This window comes from Dinoponera quadriceps, unplaced genomic scaffold, assembly GCF_001313825.1.
Source record: "Dinoponera quadriceps isolate SergipeBrazil2010 unplaced genomic scaffold, ASM131382v1 scaffold3595, whole genome shotgun sequence".
Classification (NCBI taxonomy): Eukaryota; Metazoa; Arthropoda; class Insecta; order Hymenoptera; family Formicidae; genus Dinoponera; species Dinoponera quadriceps.
In genome coordinates this window covers 231,793-256,159 of record NW_014558075.1, presented here as the reverse complement: position 1 = coordinate 256,159, position 24,367 = coordinate 231,793, and the positions used below count along the sequence as shown (strand labels likewise).

General features: G+C 42.7%; 1 protein-coding gene across 6 annotated transcripts in view; it reads left to right on the top strand.

Annotated features, from left to right (window-relative positions):
- LOC106749620 (muscle calcium channel subunit alpha-1) overlaps positions 1-24,367 on the top strand; it is a 104,509-nt gene that overhangs the window by 24,540 nt on the left and 55,602 nt on the right. For 5 of the 6 annotated variants that reach the window (XM_014629273.1, XM_014629272.1, XM_014629270.1 and 2 more), the window contains 5 exons: positions 7,757-8,299; positions 9,152-9,257; positions 17,749-17,888; positions 22,974-23,080; positions 23,883-24,035. In XM_014629273.1, coding sequence (XP_014484759.1) covers positions 7,971-8,299; positions 9,152-9,257; positions 17,749-17,888; positions 22,974-23,080; positions 23,883-24,035 — 835 coding nt within the window. In that variant the 5' untranslated portion in view covers positions 7,757-7,970. Of the gene's footprint in view, positions 1-7,756; positions 8,300-9,151; positions 9,258-17,748; positions 17,889-22,973; positions 23,081-23,882; positions 24,036-24,367 lie in introns of those variants that run through there. The other variant, XM_014629271.1, reaches the window with a different exon arrangement.

The following is a 24,367-nucleotide window of genomic DNA, read 5'->3' as shown; positions in this document are numbered from 1 at the left end:
CTCGATACCGCCATTGGAAATTCGGCACTCTGCGGACCAGCTACCCTAAATATTCTAAAAGTCGTCTGCATCATTGCCGATTAATAGCAATACCCCCCATCCGCCTATTAATACCGCATGTCCGCCAATAATGTATCGGCCGCAAAAATACTCCCTTCTCCGCCTTATTCCTACCATAGTCACGAGCTAAACGGATCGTCGCATTAATCAGCGGATAATCTCCAATCAGAGTTAAGCGAAGCTGTCGGTGCGGCTGTGCACGTAAGTCGATCGCGCGGGCGCAATATCTCCGACGTGACAAGGAAACGCGCGGAGTGCATTTCCTCCNTTTCCCCCCCCCCCCCCCCGGGTCGCGTCCGTACCGAACCGTATCGCGCTAGACATGCAAATCGAGCAGGGCCGGTCGTTGCAGTGCGCGTCTCTCTCTTTGGTGTTACAATGCGCTCGCGGGAATTCGCGCGAGCCCGACAGCAGCTGCTGTAACTCGAGACTGCTCGCGAGATTTTCAGTGCATTATTTATTCTCGCATCGGCCGGTGATTTTCGCGCTCAGGGGCTCGCTGCATGATTCATCGAATGCCAAAGTTCGCGAGGAGCAAATGAGCGAGCGAACGACTCGAGGGAGAGAGAGAGAGAGAGAGATACTCGGGGATATAAAAGTAACACGCGGCAGGGTTTGCGACGAAAGACGTGGACGATGAGATTAGCGGACAATGGGAACCCGGCGATCCTTCCGCTAGACGAGGTCGGGATGATGGGAATAACGGGATGAAATCCTGGGATCAATCTTGGTTAAATGTTACAACGCCGGGATGGAAGGGCCGCCGGATGATGCTGCTTTGGAGATTTGCTCTCTGCGCTTGGGACGTGGATTATATATATTAGATTCGATTGCGTTACAATACCGCGGCTACGCATACAAAGGACCTATGTTACAGCCTTCTAGTGTTGAAGGATTGCCAGCAAGTGCCGGCGAATTCGCAATCAGTTGGTGGTATAACCGCGAAAGCGGTTGATTCTACATATGAAGAAATAAGTCGAAAATATGAAGTAATATTTTATGAACGTTTTATTATGAGCGTTTACGAAAAGAGAGAATTGAGAAACGTCGCGAGATGCGCGTTAAAGCGCTTTTAATGCCGGGGAATTTTTCAGAGTGCCAAAAAATCGGCGGTATAACCCGAAAAGGGTGACTCTACATATAAAAAAATAAGTTAGGAATGTAGAGTAGAATTTTATGATGTTGGGATTCGTTAAAAAAAAAGAAGAAGAATGGAAAACGTTGTGTACACGGTAAAAAATTTTGTGTCGAAAACGGTCCAGCGAAATTTTGTGTTATTTTAATATTAATAAGATGAATGTGTTAATTTAATATTATATTTGTGTATTTTTTAATACATATTTTTCCACGCATTCCCTATATTAAAGTGAAACGAAGTTTCAGTGACCTGTTTTTAAAACAAAATTTTTCACTATGTAATGTGCGCATTATAACCTCTAATGCCGGGGTATACATACGAAGTGCCAGCAAATTGACGTTACAACACGAGAGGGGCTGATTGCGCATAAAAAAATAAGTCAAAAGTGCAGAATAATATTTTATAATGTAGGGCTTGGTGAAAAAAGAAAACAAACAAAAAGAACATAAGAAAATCGCGAGATACTACTCAAAGGGATATACGCGCTTGGATGATTCGCTCGGCACAAGTAATTTCCCAAATACGTTACGCTTCGTACTGCTGCGGGATTAATGCATTACAGTTATGCGCGCTTAATTTGCATATTGCAATTGGATTTTCGCGTGTGTCCGCGGCACGAATAAAATGCCGCGTCGATACGCACGATGATTAAATGAGATCGCCTCTCCTTACAATACGGCCGTCTCAACGTATTACAGCTGGAGCGAAAAGTTTGAAGCGGGGAAAATCGCGGCTCAGCGTTGCGCGCGAGCTCTCTGCGTGTCGTAGGATCCGCCGGATTACGCCAAATACTACAAACTGTATGACTCATCTCTAGTTACGTGTCTCAGTGCTATCTATAAATCTGTCCGAAGGCGGGCCTATTGCACTCTATTTCGTCATTCTGAATCACAGGGTGATCTCTCGATACGCGTCATGAGCCTCGCGAATCTCATGTCACCTTATCTCGTCTCGTCCCGTCCCGACTCGCGATTCGATTGATAAATAAAATTACAGGGGGAACATCGCACCGGGGGATTAAATCATTCACGCTATAACACAACGCGGTTCGTTCTACCGCGAGCTTGAGAAACTGTATCCGTAACATGTTGTTTGCGGAAGCGTGGTGCTCCCGTAGACGAAGCGGCACTCTCTGAATTTCTTCGAGTGAAATTCTATTCGAGAAGCGGAGCGATGCTTGAGTCACAAATTGGAGTGATCTTTCACTCGTGTAGAGTGAATTCTCCATTCGGAATCGACGGGTGAAAATTCGATTCAAAGTCGAAAAATCTGAATCTGATGTGCTCCATCGTCACAGGAAGAAATTGGCTGCAATCAATTGAGACATTCACTTGTATGATTTAAGAATCCGCTCTATGTGGCCGGTATTTATAATCGGATCTTATATTTAAGAGCGTCTTAAATTCATCTTCAAATGCTATACGGCTTATTTTATTCGCTACAAAGCGTCTGAAGATAAACTTATAACGGTCTTAAATATAAGATCTGACTATGAATACTGGCCCAAATTTATATGAAGCACACACACTTGTAATACCAAATGGCAGTATTTTCACTTGCCATGAATGAGTTTTCATTTGACTTAAATGAGATTCCGCCCCGAAAAATATTGAGAAAATATCCTCCGGATTTCTTTGAGTGAAATTCGATTCGAAAAATAAAGTGATAAGTCGAGTCATTCGAATTCGGGTGTCTTTTTATTCATACAGAATGAATTCTCTAAATCGATAATATTTGTTGGAAGTTGTGCGCACGTGAACAAGAGAGTTCCTTGTGAGCGTAAAGTTCAATTCAAAATAACACAACGGCGCATTAACAATAATACAATGATTCTTCAATTTATTGCTTCCTTGAAGGGGCACAACACACGCGTGAGAGTTCGGCGACGCATTCACTCTCAGAAACGTTAACAAGAACTGAAAGTTTGAACGCAAATACAATAACACTCGGTAAAACTTTGTAAATACCGCACGCAGTTATTATAAAGAAGTATTTCAATGGATAAATTGCGATCGACGACGAGCAATCGACAACGCGTAGCACGATCACGAATACGTCCTGTCACAAGCTATGCAGAAACGTACTGAATCGGGTTCGGAAGCTCCCGAGGATGTTTCGCTTCCTTTTTAATCTCGCCTTTCTAAGACACGAAAATATCAATAGAATAAAAGGGAAATAACGCGCGTGCCTAGCGACAGCCGACACGATGTTGTCAGCTAATCGCAGACAATCGCCTCTCGCGAGCGACAATATATCGCACGGTATCACGGGTGTACCGTGTGGCTCGCAACAGAAGTTGAAAGATGAATCTAATCTGCCCCATTGTCACAGAAATCAATTTATTCTAATCAATTGAAATATTTGTTTGTACGGCTTAAGAATCCACTCAAAGCTTGAACGAATCGAAATCCGACATTCATTCCTGTAATTCCGAACGGTGGTATTTTAACAATCGCTTCGGGTGAATTTTTCACTCATTTTGAATGAGATCCCGCTCCGAAAAATTGTCGAGAGTACGAGCGAAATGTGTCGTGGACACACTGTGTGAATTAATATCTCGCACACCTGGCATGCGATTCGTAAATCTACGGTTTCTTGCGAAATCATCGAGCTCAAAGGCCACGGAGGGGCGATTTGATCGGAGGCAAGTTCACGTGTCGCGACACAGGGCAGGCCGCGCGAAACTCGTCCGTAGGCAGAGCTTTCTAGTATTTAGGCTCACTAAATATAGCGCGAGTCGACTATAAATCCCAGGCCCCCGGTCTCTTGTAGCCGCCGTGTTCTCTACCTCGGACGAACGCGTCGCTCGACGAAGGTTGTTTTGGGCACCCGTTCTATCAACGTTATACGCCAGATGCTCAAATATCGGATCTCGATACTTTCGTGATCTTTTCAGCGAGATAGAAGCCGTAAAAGAGCCCGTTTGCCAATCGAGCGACAATGAAATGATACATGCAGCGGGACGTAACGGTTTATGGTAAATTCCAAGAAAACCAATTGGAAATATTGCGAGCCATTAGTGGTGGAAATAACGGTGTGTACGTGTGATGCACGTTGTTGAATTTGTCAAAGATAACTACTCTATTTTTAAAAGTGAAACTTGAAGACAAAAATCTCTTCTACTCGGTTAAAGAAACAGGAAGAAACGAGCATTTTTATCAGATGTGTTGTCACAGTTTTGATCCATCAAAGGCCATAATGATTTCATAAAGATGACTTGAAGGTCAGTCTTCATCGGTCTGTTTATTTCCTACTGGTCTCAGATTAGTATAAGAACTATTTTTATCGAAGGTACANATATATATATATATATATATATAACTGGGAATCTAATATTGAAAGTATATAAATAAAATCGCATATATCAATCACCACGCACGAATGATTGTGTTCAATAAGAAAGAAGCGCTTCAAATGGGATATTAGTCCTAATGGATTAACATAATAACAAATGCATAACAATCATCGCATGAAGAAGAATTTCGAGGAGAAACTACTCGATGTCTTTGACGCCAGCCGAACTTTTCTAGCTACATATTGTCGCATCGTCGTGCAATTTCAATTTTGGCGCAGTTTTAGTTCTTCTTCAGTTTCGGTTATTTCGGATTAATTCGTGCGATCTGCTAATTACGCGCCTCTGTCTTGAAAGCGGCGTCTGTCGGCCAAAGAAGCAGTGCCCTTACGATTCGCCGTTGACAAGAATTTTTGCGAGCGTTTCCACGTGGCTATCCATCCATTGAGGTCGTGCACCGTCTATTTCGAAATCACCCTACCGGCTATAAGGACTGACATCAAAGGGACGCCGTGTTTCTCGCCGAACGGATTAGCAAGCGAATCGGCCGATCGATCATGTTGACTTCAAACGGCTTTTGCAAACTAACTTTGCGCGGCAAGAAAGTCGCCCGCCCGGCCGCCAGAGCCGGGAACATGCTCGTTAAATCGCGAAGAATTGTCCACGAAACGGGACGTTTCCGCGATTTATCGCCTTCGCGATAGCGAGATTACCGGCTGGTAGCGAAAACGCCGATTGCACCGAGCGTTTCAAGCGGATTTCTATCGCGAGTAATTGTCGTGTTATCACGTATGCCGTACTCGCGAACCGCGCGCAACTCACATGCGATACCTCTTCGTCGCTTTTCAGGGCGGAAGGGTAGTCGGAAAGGGAGGAATAAATGTCCGCTAAATGGCTTAAACACGATTCCACGGACGCAGCGGATAACAGAGATTTCGAAACGCTCGATATTTTCCAGTTGTGTGTGTGTATGCCGAAAAAGAAAAGGAGAGAAAGAGAGAGAGAGAGAGAGAGAGAGATTATCCTTATCTAATAATAATAGCCCATTTACCGTCGCGTATATTTGTTATTGAAATCGATCAGTGATGTTGCATGTTCCACGGTGCAATCGCGTGGCTCGTGCATAAAGAAGCGACCATAATCATTGTCGTTGATGCGAATAACGATATGTGAAAAGATGAAGCGCGATAATTTGAAGCGATTCTTATCGTTGTCGTTGGAAACTGATTTTCTGCCGGGGTTAATATCGTGTGTTAATAATAACAGTAATAACAATAATGCCGATTAGTATCATTTTCTCTGCTGATGATGATTTATAAAACATAATAGAACAATTCTTTTAGTGATTCTTACCCGAAAACTGATAATTAATCAGGGTTTAATAACGTGATTTAATATAATATAATAATAATGACATAATAAATATAATATAATAATAACGACAATAGCAATCATGCCAATTACTACTATACCACACGGAGAGAAAAAATTTGTTGGCGCACAGCAAATTTTATACTATCGTGACAAAATCTGTCAGTTACTGTACGGACAGTAAAACGATTCGTTAAGAATATTAATTGCTATTCACTGTATCATTTTATTGAATATACAAATCATTTTGCTGTAAGAACAAATTGATAGGAAAACGCTATTTTGCTCTAATAGTAAATTAACGTGCCCCGAGGACAAATTTATTTAGCCAGAATATTTTCCACCCCGACAACAAAACTTCTGTTTTAATTACGAATAATTTGCTAATTTGTTTGTGGCCAATTGAATTTTAATGCTGGTGCAGTGATTTGCTATAATAGTAAATTTATTTGTCTCCGTGTTGTGATACCGCTACATGGAACATTAAAAAATAATTGTTAGCGAATCTTATCGTTATCACTAGAAATTAATCTTCCGCTACGGTCGACACCATGTTTTAATAATAACAATAAGAGCAGTAATGCCAATTATTACTATTTCATTTATTGGTAATATTATATAAAATATAAAGGAATAATTCATAGCGATTCTTATCACCGGAATCGACATCACCGGAAACTAATCCGCTGCGGAAACAACACCGTGTGTTTTAAAAATAATAATAATAATAACTGCGATAATGCTAATTATTACTACTTCATTAAGGATACAGGACTCGTCTCGTTCGTCCCTAGTTAGTTTCTCTCTCTCTCTCTCTCTTTCCCTCTTTCTCTCTTTTTCTCTTTCTTTCAATTAACGAGAACAAAGGTCCGGTCCGTAGGGAAGATACTGTGGTTCATGGGAAGAGAGATGAAGTCCTAAAAAAGGCAGCCGGAAAATAATCGGATTCTTTTCACTCAGCAGAGTCTTGTTATTTTTTATTGCGTTCTCACACGATGCGATCGAAAGGCCATGCCGTTGCTGTGCATTATTCCCTTCTCGATGAGGGAGGGGGGGAGGCAGCAGTGCGCGATCCTCCCTGTGCATGTCGCGTAGCGCACGCGTCTACCGGCGGATTTTCGCCGTCAAAGGTATAATTGCGTCGTTCGCCAGTGTATTTTCGAACTGCTCGAACGTCCCGTTTTTCTCTCACTCTCGCGAAACGCGCGGGTCGCCAACGACGACGACGATGACAACGCGTCAGCGGAATTTCGACGGGCAGTTTCGCACGTGTTCACGCGTCGCGTTACTCTCATTTCCCACGTCGCAAACTATAACTAACTTTTTATCATGTCTCGTCTCTCTTATTCCGGATTTTTTTTCGTCCAGGCGGGATAAACGCGAGAGACGCTGGATTTATCGCGATCGCTCACGGCACGCTCACGGCATGTTGTTTGCCCCGATAATCGCGAGAAATTGCGCGGCGCAAATGGCGCGTTTGCGGATCGCGATATTCGCGAGAGAGCAGGTCGAGCTGGCCCGAGATGATCCGAGACAATAACGAGTTGACACAGAGTTCATCGCGAGGGAATTTCGGCGACGGTCAACTGCGGTCCTGATCGCCCTCTCGCTGCGATTTACATCGAAATACCGAGATTATCCGCGCCGTATCGAGCCGGGAGTATAAAATTTTCGCGCACATGTCTCGGGGATATTTACGCGAGGCGTATCAGCTGAACGGCGATGGATGATGCATCGCGTTAGCTCATGAATAATTACAATTTACAGGCTGAGCGCTGTACACTCACGGTCGACCGGTTAGGATCGAAAGGGCTGACTAGACTTCTCCCCCTCCCTCTTAATCGTTCGCTCACTCTCTCTATCTTTCTCTCATGAACCCCGACCTTTTGCCGCAGGTCACGGAGGGAGCTTCGTAGCAGCCCAGTGCCGTAGCATGCCGGCGAGCTGCAGCGCGTGGTGGGGCGCCTCTGAGACACCGCGTCGATCGGCGTCAGCCGTCTGCGTGGCAAGGCAGCAGAAGCAGCAACCGCTGGAGCGTCGCCGTAGACGGAGAAGAAGGAGGCGAGATCGTCGTCGGAGGGGAAGCACGGAGCTCGACACCAGCGACCGATGAGCGCGGGGGGGGATGGGGGCTCGGCACTGGGCCCCCCTGGGCTGCCGGGGCTCCAGCCGATTGTCGCAACCCCCTTCAACGCGACCCCCCCCGTCATCGGTGGCGATGCACAGCTGGGTAACGCACAGCCGCCGCAATCGCAGACAGGTGCGGGCCCCGGGGCCGCCACCGCCGGCGGCGCTGCCGCCGCCGCCTCCAAGTCGGCCCCGAAGAGGCCTGCCAGACGGGGCGGCAAGCCGCCACCCGACAGGCCCATCAGGGCGCTCTTCTGCCTGCCCCTCAAGAACCCTCTTAGGAAGATGTGCATCCACGTCGTGGAATGGAAGTATCCTTTACTTATGTGCTGATTGGGTTGACGATTGCCGGAATAATCGCTGCTTTCTAATACGTGCGCTGAAAAAGAGACCATTTTTTCGTTGACAATTGTCAAACATTTAGTTGAATGGTTCCAACTAAATGATGATTTTTACACTAACCAATCATTTAATTGAAACTATTTAACGAAATGCTTGATAATTGTTACCAAATCCTTTTGTCAGTACGGAAAGCTAAATATTTCGTTTCGGGAACATCACGTTCGACATTAGTTGAATTTTTCGGAGCGGAATCTCGCGAAAAGCGAAACAAAATTCATTTGGAACCATAGTGAAAATATCGGGATCGCAAAAGCGAAAGTTTAACTCGAACTTAAAGTGGATTTTTTCACGTAACGGCGGAATCACACCAGATTCGCCTCTTCATTTCGAATGAAAATATTCGCTTGACGAGACGAGAGATTCCGAGTGGAAGAATTCGATCTGCATGAGGGAAAGGTCACACTCGACTTCGAGTGACTCGGCTGTCGCTCTACTTCCCGAGTGGAATTTCACCCGAAGAAATTTCGAGAGATTGTAACAGTGTCTCTGAAACGCGAGCTTGATATTAACGATGCGTTTTTTCCTCTTCTCTTTTTTCCTTTCCTCATTCAAATTCACCGTGGATGACGTCGAAGCGAGTGTTCGCTACGGTTTTGAAATTATCGAGATAATAACGCGCCTGACATTAAGTTACCTTTAGCAGCTGACCTTGCGAAGGTTCGGCACGATAGTGACATCGTCGTTAATATTGTCGGCGATGCTGAAAGGTTAACTGGTGTTTTCCTTAAGATCCGATTGATTTTATCAACGTTACCGCGCAGACCTTTCGAATGGCTCATTCTCATGACCATATTTGCGAACTGCGTCGCCCTGGCCGTCTACACGCCGTATCCCTTAGGCGATTCTAATCAGACCAACCAGTACTTGGTGAGTATCCAACGGCGATCGTGATTTCATCGCTTTTTTATCGCTTTCACGGGGAATATTTCGAAGCAACGAGCTCGCTTCTATTTTTCAATAAAGCACAATCCCAATATAATATCACGTATATTTCCCATTATCTCTGTCAATAAAGGCATAATCGGATAACGCGGGTCTGTGTAACGTCATATATCGCGTGTGCGCGGCGGCGTGCAGCTATCTATCTAAGTAAAAACAGAAACCTCAAAAAGGGACTAAAAATAATTGCCGGCGAATGGCAATCATCCCGTTATGAAAGGCGCCGCGCGCGGCCTTTGTGCGGATCCACCGAATGTGAAATAAATGCAATTTTGCCGAACGGCGTATGAACCAGACGTATAAACCGGAGAAAGAGGAAACAGAGAAATGTAGAATGAGAGATAGCAGAAGGAAAACGTAAGGGAGGAGGAGGAGGAGGGAGAGGAAGAGAAGGGTGCCTTCTGCAGCAACAATAAGTGGCGGTTCCGTTCAACGAACCACACGAACCTCTATCGAGTTATCGATTCCGAGACGGCAGGGTTGGTGGCATGAAACTTATTCGAGCTGAAAGTTCAATAATTGTTCAATCTTGCTCGACATCGACGCGCATGATATCCCGCACTATAATTGGAAAGCACGATTCACATGTAGGCCGCGACACAGTGCGAGGATTAATCGAGGCCGACGAGTACGCGCGCATCTCGAACACTTCAGAAGTCATTTACGGTTATCAGCGATGGAGCCTGCGAGGAGAGAGAGAGAGAAAGAGAGAGAGAGAGAGAGAGATAGAGTTTGTTCGGGGCGAGTCTCGCGGAGTTGCTTCGCGGCCGACGTACTAACTCACGAAATTGCCTATCAGATCGTGTATGGAGAAAGAGGAGGGCAAAGGGGAGTGCTCGGTAGCGTTGTAGTTTCTCTTTCTTTCTTTATCTCTCTCTTTGAAAATTTAGTTTTGCGTCATGCATGTACCGAAGCGAGGAATCGCGCCGTTAGCGCCGTTCGGCTTGTCTCGCCAAAGGGGTGCGACTGCATTTTGCGTCACTGAAAGCGCATCCCCTGCGCTAATTAATACCGGGAGGAAACTTCGCTGAGATTAGGCCAACGGGGAATTCCTGGAAAGCTGCCTGTGTGTAAACTGTGAAGTGAACCGTGACGCCTTAAACCCCCCTCCTCAGCCTCCGTTAATCGCTAAACGTAGAAGTTGAAATCATCGAATCGTTGTCGGTTTGTTAATACAATTTTTAAGGGCTCTCTCTCCCACCGGAAGACGGAAAATAAATACGCGCTTGAGTAGAAATAGCTGTCACAAAGCGGTGTGATTTAGAGCAAGTGATGAAGGGTGCTTTCATTGCATCTTAAATTCGTAGAAACTCCGAAATAATTAACTGCATGTGCAGAAAAAGAAAAAAATGTTAAGTGGGAAAAATAATGTGATTATCAAGGGGTCTGTTTCGCATTAAAATCATTGAAGGATATTATTTCCGGTCAGTTGTATTATTTACCACCCGAATTTTGCGAGTTTTGTATTTTGTTGATGTATCTTCGTCGATCAATCCCGCGTTTTATTTTTTTTCTACGACGTNACACACACACACACACACACACACACACACACACACACACACACAAATGCTCTCTCTTCAGATATCTCCGGGAATCTCTAGGGAAGGAAGGAACAACACCTCCAGGTGAGATTCGAATCCGATGAAAAACTCCAAAAAGTCGCAAATCTCAAGATCGATTCTCTGCCCTTCTTGAAAAACTTTTTACTTTTACATCCTCCGCTCAACTCAATCCGCGAGGTGAAACTCCGACAACTCCGATAGCTTTTATCGCCACAAGATTATCGAACTATATAAAGAATTCGCAATATACTCGGGCCCGAACACGCGAATAATTTTGCAGACATCTATCTGCGTTCTCACAGATGAAACATAGAAGATGTGAAAAAAAGACTTTTTTTTTACACGTGCGTTTTCGTTTGCATTGACATTAGAAAAATTATTCCTCGGCTCATTCTACACACACACACACACACACACACACACACACACACACACACACACACACACACACACACACACACACACACACACACACACACACACACACACACACACACACACACACACACACACACACACACACACACACACACACACACACACACACACACACACACACACACACACACACACACACACACACACACACACACACACACACACACACACACACACACACACACACACACACACACACACACACACACACACACACACACACACACACACACACACACACACACACACACACACACACACACACACACACACACACACACACACACACACACACACACACACACACACACACACACACACACACACACACACACACACACACACACACACACACACACACACACACACACACACACACACACACACACACACACACACACACACACACACACACACACACACACACACACACACACACACACACACACACACACACACACACACACACACACACACACACACACACACACACACACACACACACACACACACACACACACACACACACACACACACACACACACACACACACACACACACACACACACACACACACACACACACACACACACACACACACACACACACACACACACACACACACATTAGTTTCAAAACAATTAATCCGCTTGTAAAATAATGAGAATTTTGCGTTTTTCACTTCCAAAATCTCTAATGAGATTTAATAAGATATTCGGATACTACCTATTGCTCTATTTGACGCAATAGTTGCGTAAATACCTGGCCTAGATCAGGCAGTCTAATCTCTTAACCACGATAAAATATTCGTCAGCCCGAACGATCTAGCGTTTAATAATGTTGTGGATCTATTATTCGGCAGGCGCAATTGCATTATACCTACGTTCCTGGCTTCAGTCTAGGTTCCTGCTCTTTCTCATATTTCCTGCTCTTTCTCATATTTCGCTTATATGGCGTGTAACTTGTTAGCTCTCGCGATGCGGCAGCATGAAAAAAAACTGTACACACAAATGCGCTATGATGCATTTTATAATGAGAAGTATCGATATACTTAATGGAACGTGTCACACAGGAGCGCAGACCGCGGCAGGAGAGGGGGGGGGGGGAGAATCAATTAGAGCAATTTAATTTCTGTTTACGGGCGCGATTCTTCGCAAGGATAACGCTTGAAAAAAAAATGAACGAATGATGAGAAGTATAGTCCTACAATTAATGTATTAGATGTTCCGGTTAGTTTTGAGGGATTCTTTGCAAAAAAAAAACATGTTTTAGAGAGACGCTAAATTATATTTTATCCAAAATATTTTCCACCGCTAGCTACAACTTTTTCCCATTTTTTTGGCAATAAGTGGATTCCGCGGTAAAATAAATGTTCGTCTTTCGAAGCAATCCATTCATCGAGCCATTTTTATATTTCATCATATGTTTTGAAGTGCTGGCCGGCAATTGCTGCATCGATCGAAATAAGTAATAATCTGAAGGAGCACAGTCTGATGAATACGTGGCATGTGGTATTATCGGCATTTCAATGGTGGCTTCCCATTGAAATGCCGATAACGCATCTTTAATTGTTTTTTTAACGTGTGGTCGAACATTGTCGTGCAACAAAATCATTTTTCTTTGAACTGTTACTGAACGTTTTTGGCTCAAAGCACGATTCAAATCGATTAATTGTTGTTGATAACGCTCAGCAGTGATTGTTTGATTAGGTTTCAGCAGCTCATAATACACGATGCCTTTCATCTCACCAAATGCACAATAAAACCTTACTTTCATGGATGTTACGTTTAGAAGTCGATGTCGACGATTGGGCTAGATTTACTCACGGTTTTTTACATTTAGGATTATCATAATATATCCATTTTTCATCGCCAGTTATAATTTGATACAAAAACTATTTCTTTTTGTGACGAGAAAGCAATGAAGTGCGAGTGGTTAACGATTTTAAATAGTCAATTCAGACAATTCGTTTGGGACCCATTTGCCTTCTTTTTGAATCTTTCCTAATGCATGTAAACGATCAGAAACGGTTGATTTACCAACATTTAGTATTTTAGTTAATTTTTCAAGCGTTTAAGCTGGGTTTTCATCTAACAATGCCTGTAATTCGACATCTTCGAACTTTTTCGGTTGACCTGAACGTTCTTCGCCTTTCAAATCGAAATCACCACTTTTAAATCGTCGATACCAGTATTCACATGTTTTAACCGATAGAGCAGACTCAGAATAAATTTCTGAGATAAATCGGTGAGTTTCGGCAGCCGTTTTCTTCGAATCAAGCAGTAAAGTAATAGATGACGAAAATGCTCTTTATCACGTTCCATTTCCAATCGCACTAAACAGCACGGTTATGTTTACTAATCCACAGGACTTGTGTCAAATGATTTGTAGAAATGTCCAAGCTTTGAAATGGCGTACCAACTTTCAAAACGTCTCTAATAGATTTGCAGCTATAGCCACCCACAATGAGTCCTCAAAACTAACCGGAATACCTAATATTTTACTCCGCCTAGCCTTCATTTCTCACGTCACCGTCGCAAAAACTCATTTAGCCCGTCAACGGCTCCGTGAAATCGTGTATTTTGAATACGACATAGCTTTTTTCATNCCCCGCCTTCCCCCCTCCCCCCTCCCCCCAAACAACAAGAAACGACAAAATGTAATAACTCGACGGTGCTCAGCAAATAAGCCGTCAAAAAAGTCGCGCAACAGGTTCGTGCAATCTACCTGCCAAAGGACACATTGCGTTCTTTTCTTCGAGGGCGGCACGATCCGGCAGTTCCCTCAGCGATAGAGAGAGAGAGAGAGAGAGAGAGAAAAGCAGAAAGACCGCGGAGCAACCGTGGCGCCGACTATTTTCGACGAGTTTCTCCTCACATCGGTGTCGCTATCGGATGCACTCTCTCCGAGTGACGTAACGACGGCCACGGGTGTTGGACACGTGTCATGCATCGGCGAGCACACACGAGTGTGCTCGGCGATATAATGCGCGTTCGGCGGGCCAATCGGCTATTTCGGCGGGCCAATAATCGATCGATTTCGGAAATTAAACGTAATGGATGACAAGAGAGGGAGAGAAAGAGAGAGAGAGAGAGAGGGATGGAAAGAGAGTGAGAGAGCGAGTGAGATGGAGTCCTCTGCACTCCATGTATTCGCGCCTTTCATCCTCCCTTTTAGCATTACCCGGCCTGCGACTCGCGCGACGTGTTCTTCCCTCCTCGCCTCCTGCGAGCGCGACGTGGTTTTTTCTCCCTACCCCTCGTGTGTACGAGCGAGCGCTCTCGAGCCTTATTTTTAACCCGCCGCCTTTTCCTTTTGTTTCGCCTGTTTTCCTCTCACCAAGGCCTGTGCCGTTNCCCCCCCCCCCCCCCACCGTCGACCGCAACTGTAACTCTGTGCGCCGCCGATTAACCCTTTTGCGCGCCGGCTCCGATGCCTCCGGTACTATTCGTACCGATGGATCTCGCGCTAATGAGCAGCGACCGAGGTCGAAAAATTCACCCCAAATCCAACGGCGTAATGGCGTAGTGGCGATACGTTCTGTGTATTATGCATGTGTAACGCATTACAAGTTGTTGTCTTTCAATAACGACTTGTTAACGGTTCTTGCTTCCTAGTAATGATTACAGCAACGCAATTTCATTTTTTGTGTTAGTAAAATCTTTTGTAATTATTTTGTTACACGTGTAGAACATATTGCATGAGGTGGGCGGCAGCGAGTCATGAAAAGAGACCTTTGAAACCTCGTGATAAAAGTAACGAAAATTGCAGCGATTCGTTAATCCTTGAGTAACGATTACGGTGACAATGGTATCACATTATTTTTCAAAAAACTATGCGATTTTCAAATAACTAAACGAGCAAACGAGGTAATGAGGCTAACTATAGATAACGAGATAACGAGTTACGCTATCGTGTTTCTTGGTAACGCGCATCTTTATTTTCCTATCTTTTTGTTTGTAACTAAGGCACACGATTAAATCGTTGCGATCCTATAATATTTTTCTATAAAGTAAAAAATGTGTCAAATTTAACACATTTCACATTACCCAAACAGTCCACACAAATTTTTGTGTTTAACCCTCCTTAATCTTCGGGTCAAATAAATCCAAAGGAGAATAATACCAGATGAATACCAGATGAATATGTTGAAAAGGAACACAAATATTATCAAAAAGATTAACACAAAATTATAATATCCGTAATATGTTAATCGACATTGAAATATAAAATCTTTTATTTTTACATTTATACAAATTATTTATTTTAATTTAGTTAGTTATTTAATTAGTTATTTTAACACTTACACATGTTGAATATTGACTCAACATAAAATATTGAGACAACATAAACACATAAATATATTAAATTAAGACTCGTGTATGTTAAAAATTTAACACAAATATTTTAACAAGGACCGATTTTAATACAAGTAAAGATGTTATTACTTATGTATTTATAAGTTTTGTGTTTTGTAAAAAAAAATTATGTTACAAAATATGTAAATTTAAGGTAATTTCCTTTTTTCTCTTTCTCTTTCTCTCTTTAGCGAAAATAAACTTTACTAATTCTTGGTTTCGTAATCGACTACTTATTATTTGCTTATTTGTTAAAAGCTCGCGGTTCTTACACGGTTTCGCAGCTGACATTGCGATTAATTAAATTTTGCAGCTCAGTAGCAATGAATCATAGTTCAGAGATTCGGAAACGTGCTCGACCGAGAATTGCGCTACCACGCACCAATTGCGACAGATAGAACGACATAGGACGCTCACGAAGAGAAGAAAGAAAGAACAAGAAGCAAAGAAATAGGAGTCAGAACAGTCTGCGTTCTTGTTTTAGAAAAAAAGCGTATCCAGGTCTCCTGAAAAATATATTGGCGCATGTTGACACACCTTCCCCCCGGTCGGTTAACGATGATCACGTTCGCGTCGTAACTCTCGCCGTGATTCGCCTTCACCGCGACGCTCGTGCTTTAAATGTTTAACGGAAACGGCTACGTGCGCGCGAAACATTGTCTTCGACGCCCGGGCGTTTTTAATTGCAGCATGCCGCAATTTGTTCCCATCACGTTTAATTGCCCCGTTGACATCGATGCTATGTGCCCCGATGTCAAACTGTGCGGGGTTGTCTTATCGCGCGCGAACTTTATCAATCGCGGTCTTTTTGAAGCAGATTTCCTGCGAAAATTGCGATTAAGGAGGTTCGTTCACTAAGTGCCGTATTTCTAGTGGCTCCTCAAGAAGGAATCTCTCATAAATTTATTATTTATCAAGTCAAATTACGTTTCTATACATTTATTTCGCTACTCAAATTATAAATGTTAATTTGAGAAATGAAGCTGAGGTAAATATGTATATACGTAATATTAAAAATACGAAAATATTATTTTTTATTTTTCTTATTAACCCTTTGAGTGCTGTGGACGCATTTATGCGTTCAGCGAAACTTATCGGTGTGAACAGTGGATGCATATATGCGTTTAGCTCCGCCTAGCGCGCGATTTGACTGTTCCCGGCGTGTGATTTGCGTCGTGCATAAAATTAATTAAAATAATTAATGTTCGAAAATAACTTTCTTGTATTATTCAAGTAGTTGCGCCTTGCATATTCAATTGACAGAATTCACATTAGGGAAAAAAAGTATTCTGTCCCCAGCGATCGAAATCGCTAGGCGCGCGTCGTCCACGTGGATTGCTTGCGCCGGGAGTATTCAGCACTCAAAAGGTTAATGCTATATTATACACCAGTTGATCTAATAGAGATGCACAGAGATAATAAACAGAGATATATGAGTTTAAATATATACATGTATATACATATATATATATATATATATATATATATATATATATATATATATATTTCAAATATTACTATAAATTATAAACTTTTCACTATTATATTTTCAAAATGAAATGATCAATAATTCTGAAATTTGCCTTTAATATCTGTATATTATAGTCTTTAATATTACGACTGTTTTTAAAACTTCTATCTCATATACAAATATGTCAAATTAGAAAAAATTTTTTGTATTATGAGCCTGCTATATGCTTGCGCATACAAGTTTAATGTAAAATTAAAGTATTTCAAGTATGTAAAATTAAAGTATTTCAAGTAAAATTAAATATTTCAGAAATGATGCGGTAAAGATCTTTGAACTATCTGTTGCGCATTGCTAGTTCGATTAATTTTTGTATCGTGTATATATTACAAGTATATTTTATATTCGGCCAAACGTTCGGAAACGTTCTTGCTTCAATTTTTTTTTTTGAATTCAGAAACTCTAAAGCTCCATCGAGCGTTTTCCGTGCGTCGTTACCGTTACCATTTCTAACGGATTTACGCTAATGTAAATGCGCCGCCACGCCTTCTCGTTTCTCACACGGCGATTTTTCCCGTTCGATGTTGCAGGAGAAGATAGAGTACGTTTTTCTTGTGATTTTTACGGTGGAATGCGTGATGAAGATCATAGCTTACGGCTTCGTCGCCCACCCGGGCGCTTATCTCCGCAACGGCTGGAACCTGCTGGATTTCACGATAGTCGTTATTGGGTGAGTAGGCGCACGTTAACATTAAAAATCTTTCCACATTTAATTCCCTTTCTCTAGGCCAGCCGCCCGTAGATGACGTAGAAACTGCGACTTTTTTTCGGCTGGGCTTTAATTCGCGAAAAATTGATATAAATTCATTGCAGCTTTCAGGCCGCAAAGATTAAATAAACGCGGCTCTTGTACGAGCGGTACGGCTCTTGTACGTTTCGTGTGAGCTTGAACTCTCTCGCGATATATATATATATATATATATATATATATACACAAATATGTTTACTAAATTTATATGTTAATCAGAACGCGGTATATGTAATAAGATTAGTGCAACATTTATTTTACCGGCGTACCAGCGAAAGAAGAGTGACTTTCTCCCGTTGTATTTATGCGACGTGCGACCGCCCGTCTGTCTTATCGTCTTGAATTTTCCGACGCGCACGAGATGAGGATCATTTCGAGAAGAGAAAGGGGAGAAGAGGAACGAGAGAAACGCTCTTTCATCGCGCCCCTATAATACCCGACGTCGTTTCTATAATAAACACCTTCCTGCCTCGAAATTCGACGGCTGGCGGGCGAACGTCAGCCGAGATAACATCCGACAGTCTGTATCGATTGCAAGTTAATTGGACCAATGTCGGTGTAATCGATAATCCGTGACGATCGTATACACTTTGGCGGTGGTAGTTTGCACCTGATGATGTCTTGCCAACATGCACACAATGTCGATGACGTCCGCCAATGGACGCCGAATGGCGCGTGAACGATAGGCTGCATCGTTCCGTCACGTTTCCCGCGCGAGCCGCGCCGGTGTAACCACGTTCGACTGATGCAGATGCGAATTATTTTTCTTCTTTGAATAAATTTAAAAAAACTGAAAGAGAGACAACAGGTGTAAGTAATCGTGAGCAAATACTCCGTGCGAGACGAGAGGTAATTTCGCGCTGCCAGACACAACAAGTCGCTGCGCTATTTTCCACGAGAATGCGGAGAGGTCCTGGAGGAGCTTTACCACTTGTGAGAGTTAAAACGTGGCTCCCTTTCTCTCTTTCTCTCTCAGTTTTTCTCTTTTTCTCTTTCTCCCATAACATACGATTTCGCCCGCTCGAGAAATCCGCTGACCTACTGCTCACCGATTACGTGCGGAAACAGCCGAACAAAGTCGCGCTCTTTTCCCTCCGTTTTATTGCGTTTCCGGATTTTCGCGCGTGCATACATCCAAAATACCGGGTTTCTCCTTCGGCAATGCAAAATGCGCCGGGTAACCGTGAGCTGAGAATCGCCGACGAACTCGCAGCCGCGAACAAACACAGCAGCGGTGCGTATTTAATTTCGTAAAAACGGTGTGGGCGAGAACGTCTGGAGCGAAATAAAATTGATTTAAGCTCAAAGCCCACTCGCTCGTTTACTCGCTCACGACCACTTCGATATTTCGCGAAGCGTAAATAACATGAAATTGACGGCGTGTGAGCGAAGGCAGTGCGACAGGAAGGGAGGACGGAAGGAAAGTAGGAAGGAAGGAAGGAAGGAAGAAAGGATAGATAGATGGAAAGGACGAATGAATGAATGTACACAGTTGGGACGGAAAAAGCAGAGGAAATAATTCGTCGAAATTCTCCCCTCGTCGCGAAACGAGGCTGCCGGCCGAACAAACGTGGAGGGTTCCGCGAGGGGTGAAAATCGCAGGAGCGAAAATCAGTTAATGATAATGCCGTGACGCAACTCGAGCGATCGCCGACATGTCTCGGCTCATGCATGTAAATGAAATCCAGCCGGGTGCAACACAGAACTGCGACACAGTTCGCGGATCGACGGATTGAAATTTCACGAGAATCGTTTAAGTCGATAATGCCGCCGCACGTGGGCCCGCCTCAATCGTCCTCTACCTACAGTAGAGCGTCGATTACTCTCGATTCTGTCGCAATTGATACCTCGCAAATTGGGCGGTTTTATGATCCAAGCTCAAGCTCGCGATTATTAGACGCGATATAGCTGAAATTTTATGGGATGTCCTATCGCCCCTCCACCCTTTTTTCCTCGCTCTTCGCCTTTCTCTCTCTCCCTCTGCCTCGTGCGTACGTTCGGGAAAAACGCGATGTCGCACGACGCGATGCGGAAATGGACTAAATTAAAATTTTTTTACGAATGTATGTAGAAAATAAAATTCAATATATTTATATAATATAAAAGAATTTAATAATAATATGGAAAAAAATAATTATCCTGGCACAGCAAATTGTTAGTTACTATAGGGATAACAAAGAGATTTGTTAGGTGGAGAAAATAATTTTGCAGCAAAAACGTTGTTGTGGCAGCGATAAAATTTAATTGACATAACCAAATTATTTTGATGTCTATACGTTTAGCAAATAGCAATTAATACTTTTAATCTATTTTCTTGCTATCCAAACAAATCTTTTTGTTGTCCCTGTAGTAACTAACAATTTGCTGTACCAGCAAAATATTTTTCTCCGTGAAGAAATTATAATAAATATAAGTTGTAAGATTGTATTGTAAGTTGTAAGATTTGGAAGGAAGCGTAAAATAGTAATATTATTATGATGATATTACATTAAAATACCTTTTCTTTGATTTGCATCACTGAAAAATTTCAAAAGTGTAACGTTTACTTGAAATTTTAAATATACGAATTTTATTAATGCAATTATATCAATGTACATATTAATATTTGCAAGAGCATATAAATAGAGTAATAAGAAATTAATTCTTTGCTGTTCGTAATTAATAATTTCCGATGACAACATTTTATTTCAATTCATTGACAAATAATATTAATATTTTTTACCTTGTTGCTGAGTTTTTGATTAACAGATATTTTCTCATTTTAATCTATCATAACCCATTTATATTTTTATGTAATAAAGAGGTTATGAGGTTTTGTCCACAAACATCGCTCAGACACACGGAGAAAACAAGTTTTGTTGGAACAGCAAATTATTCGTTAATATAGCGACAACAAAAGAACTTGTTACACGGAGAAAATAATTTTGCTGTTGTAGCAAAACGTCGTTGCGACAGCAATAAAATTATTTCGCTATCCATATATCCAGCAAATAATACTCTTAACAAATCTTTCTGCTGTCCAAACACATTTTTTTGCTGTCACTGTATTAACAAACAATTTGCTGTTTTAACAAAATTGTTTTCTCCGCGCACCACTGTGCATCGTGGCGAGTTTCGATGTTTCCCGAGAAAAAAAAAGAATGAAGAAAATGTCGATGGCGCTTCGCGTCCAAGATCCGCGGAGGCGAGCATTGAAAATCGCTAACCGTATATTACAACGTACCCTCTTTCTCTTTTTCTCCCGCGAGCGTCCGCTATTATAATCCGTCTGGACACCGCGCGGTCTCGATGTACGACCCCTATGTGCATCTATTATCATGATACCCGGCGTGCACTATATACGGCGTAAATAATGGCAGCCTATTTACGCGATCATCGATTTTTGCAGGAATAAAGAAAACAGGAGAGGAGGGTACACACCCGTTTTCGCTCGCGCTCGCTCGCGTACACGTGTACATATTCTAATGGCATATAAAATGCTGTGGAGAAGTTGACAAACAGAGCATGTCGGCCGGACCGCTGTTTTCCCGGTTAATGAACCGCGATCGTCGACGTTGTCGTCGGCGAAATTATTTTAGCGGCCAGCGAGCGCGGCGGATCGCCGCTCGTAATCCGCCCGAGAGAGATCGTAACTACCCGTTTCGGTGCGCGGCCTGACGTGTCGCTCTTTCGCTCCTGCGGCTGCCTTGATAACTTTATCGCTTTCGGTTAACGACACGGCAATCGATCCGCCTTAATGTCCCGCGGGAGAGAACATGCACATCTCCCTGAGTCGACCATTACGCGTGGCCATTATTCAAATGACGCAGGGCCTAACGCGCGAGGAAAACGCAGCCGTCGATGATACGCGAAATTGTCTTACCGGAGTAGATATGATCGTTTCCTTCCTTTTTGCCTGACGACCGCCGGTCCGAACGTCCGTGTCGAAATTTTCATGCTATTCTGACGTTCCTCAGTGGTATCCACAATGAGAATTTCAGCCGTAAGACTTACCTTTAAGCCTCGAACCGCAAGAAATTCAGTAATTCCAATCGATTATTCTTCTCACATTCGGCTGTGATCGGTTCATTTCTCTTGGCTTAAGGTTTCAAGCTTAAGTCTTAGATTCTCATTGTAGTTTACGCTTTAAGGATAGTTTGCACCTACTTAGATGACCTGTAGACTAATAAAAACCTACTTTGACGATACTTGAGTCGAAATTTTAGTCCTAGTTTAAATCTAATTTAGTTCTACGTTAAATGTTTAAGTCTTCTATTGTGCTCCTTTGATGCTACAAATGAGAAAGTTATTGCTGTTTTCTTCACTTGAAGACTTACTATAGAGTTAAAAATATCGACACCTTTTAATTTCTCGCTTAAACCTTTAATTCTACAGATTGAATTTTAATGCTACTTTCAACAACTTCAACAACTATTTTGACGTTAAAACAATGAAAACGAAATTTTAAGGTATCATCGTCAAAGTCAAATAGGATTTATATTATACTATTAGAATTGAAATTAAATCTGTTTTGCTATTTTAGCTCCTGTTATGTTGTAGAATTAAAGGTTTAACACAGGGCCAAAATTTCGTCGTGTTTGCTGAGCGTTTACGGCGAGCGTGACTCGCGAAAAGGTAAACACGGAGGTATCGCAACCGCCGGAAACATATAAAGATTCGAGAGGAGTCCTTTCCAGGTCAAAGAGACATTCTGTCGCTTTGGAAAAATTCATTACGTCGCTCTGCCTCTTCCCTTTTTTTTCTTCATAAATGGCTTAGGCCGCTTAGCTCGCTTAGCTCGTGAATGTTCTCATAAATGACAGCGTTTATAATGCCGTTAGCCTCGGCACATAAATCTTCCCTTCAGGAGCGATTTATTTCCCGGCGAGGTGGCTTTCGGTCTTTTTCACCGTGTCTCTCCATTTTATCATAAGTCATAAGTCATTAATTTTCATTTACCTGATATACAGAAAAAGAAATAAAAGAAACGAAAAAAAGGAATGAAATTCGCGGCGCTTTTCATTTCAGTATGGTGAGCACAGTGCTGACGATACTCATGAAGGAGGGTTTCGACGTCAAGGCCTTAAGGGCGTTTCGTGTTCTGCGTCCTCTCAGACTGGTCTCCGGTGTTCCAAGTAAGACACTCTGCCCGAAATATTGATTTTGTCGCGAATAATGTCGCTCGCGTGAAAGAAGCGTATTCCACGAGAAGTTAAATGAATCTTGAGGCGATTTACGTATAAGACGTCGATTGAGACCTACAAATGTTGTTATTGTCGAAGAGTATTGTTTAAGTGTCGCGTAGAGAAACTCAACTGTTTGTGCTCCAGCGGCGCCGCAGCGGCGCCGTCCGAAATTTCGCTACAGTACCGTAGGTGGTTCTGATTGAAATTTAAAACCCAAAAGCCGCTGCCGCAGCGTTCTTCGAATTCAATAAGAAATTTCGAGTGGCGCCATTACGACGATCAGAGAAAAAAGGATATTTATCTGGCATTTGTGTGACTATTGATAACTGTAATAATTATGATTGTTATTACACATAGTGAACAATTTTCTATTAAAACCGGCCACTGAAATTTTTGTGTTACTTCAATAAATGAATATATTATAGTAACGTAAACGTTTCAGCGAACCATTTTAAACACACAATTTTTTACTATGTACAGCGAAATCATTACAGTCAGAAAAACCAATTTTGCAACAAGTACTGCTATAGCAGCACAAGTACTAGCGATAAGATCCTAATATACAAATTGCTGCTATTATATTTTATTGTCAGGACGATAAACACCATGTTTGCCGAGAGAATATAACTATAATAGATTTCAGTAAAATTAACGAGTCCTTTTCTCTCTCGTTGATGTTGGAGCGTCGAGAGTCGAGTAAATTAACGTGACACGGAATTGACCGTTAAGTCTCGCACGTTCACTCACGCAGGTCTTCAGGTGGTCTTGAACTCTATTTTGAGGGCGATGATACCACTTTTGCACATCGCTTTATTAGTTCTCTTTGTCATCATCATTTACGCCATCATCGGCCTCGAGCTGTTCTCCGGGAAGATGCACAAAACATGCAGACACAACGGGACTGGTAAGTACATGTTCCAGGTTCACTGCGTACAGGGGAGGGGGGGGAAGAAACAATAATGCATAAAAATTTCACGAACATACTCTTGGCAACGACGCTCTCGCGTCTTCGACGGACACGTCGGATCGATGCTCGGCGGACGTTCTCGAATTTATTACATTTTGAATTCAGAATCTCTGGCACCTTCTCTAGTCGAGAAGCTCTATATTAACGTTTTGCCGTTTTTGCCGCGTGTACGAGTGATTCTAGCGTTCGACGAATTGTTAAAAAATCAGCTGATTTAACCGCGCGATTTAATGCGCCAATCTGTCGGATTCCTCATGCACGCTCGTGAT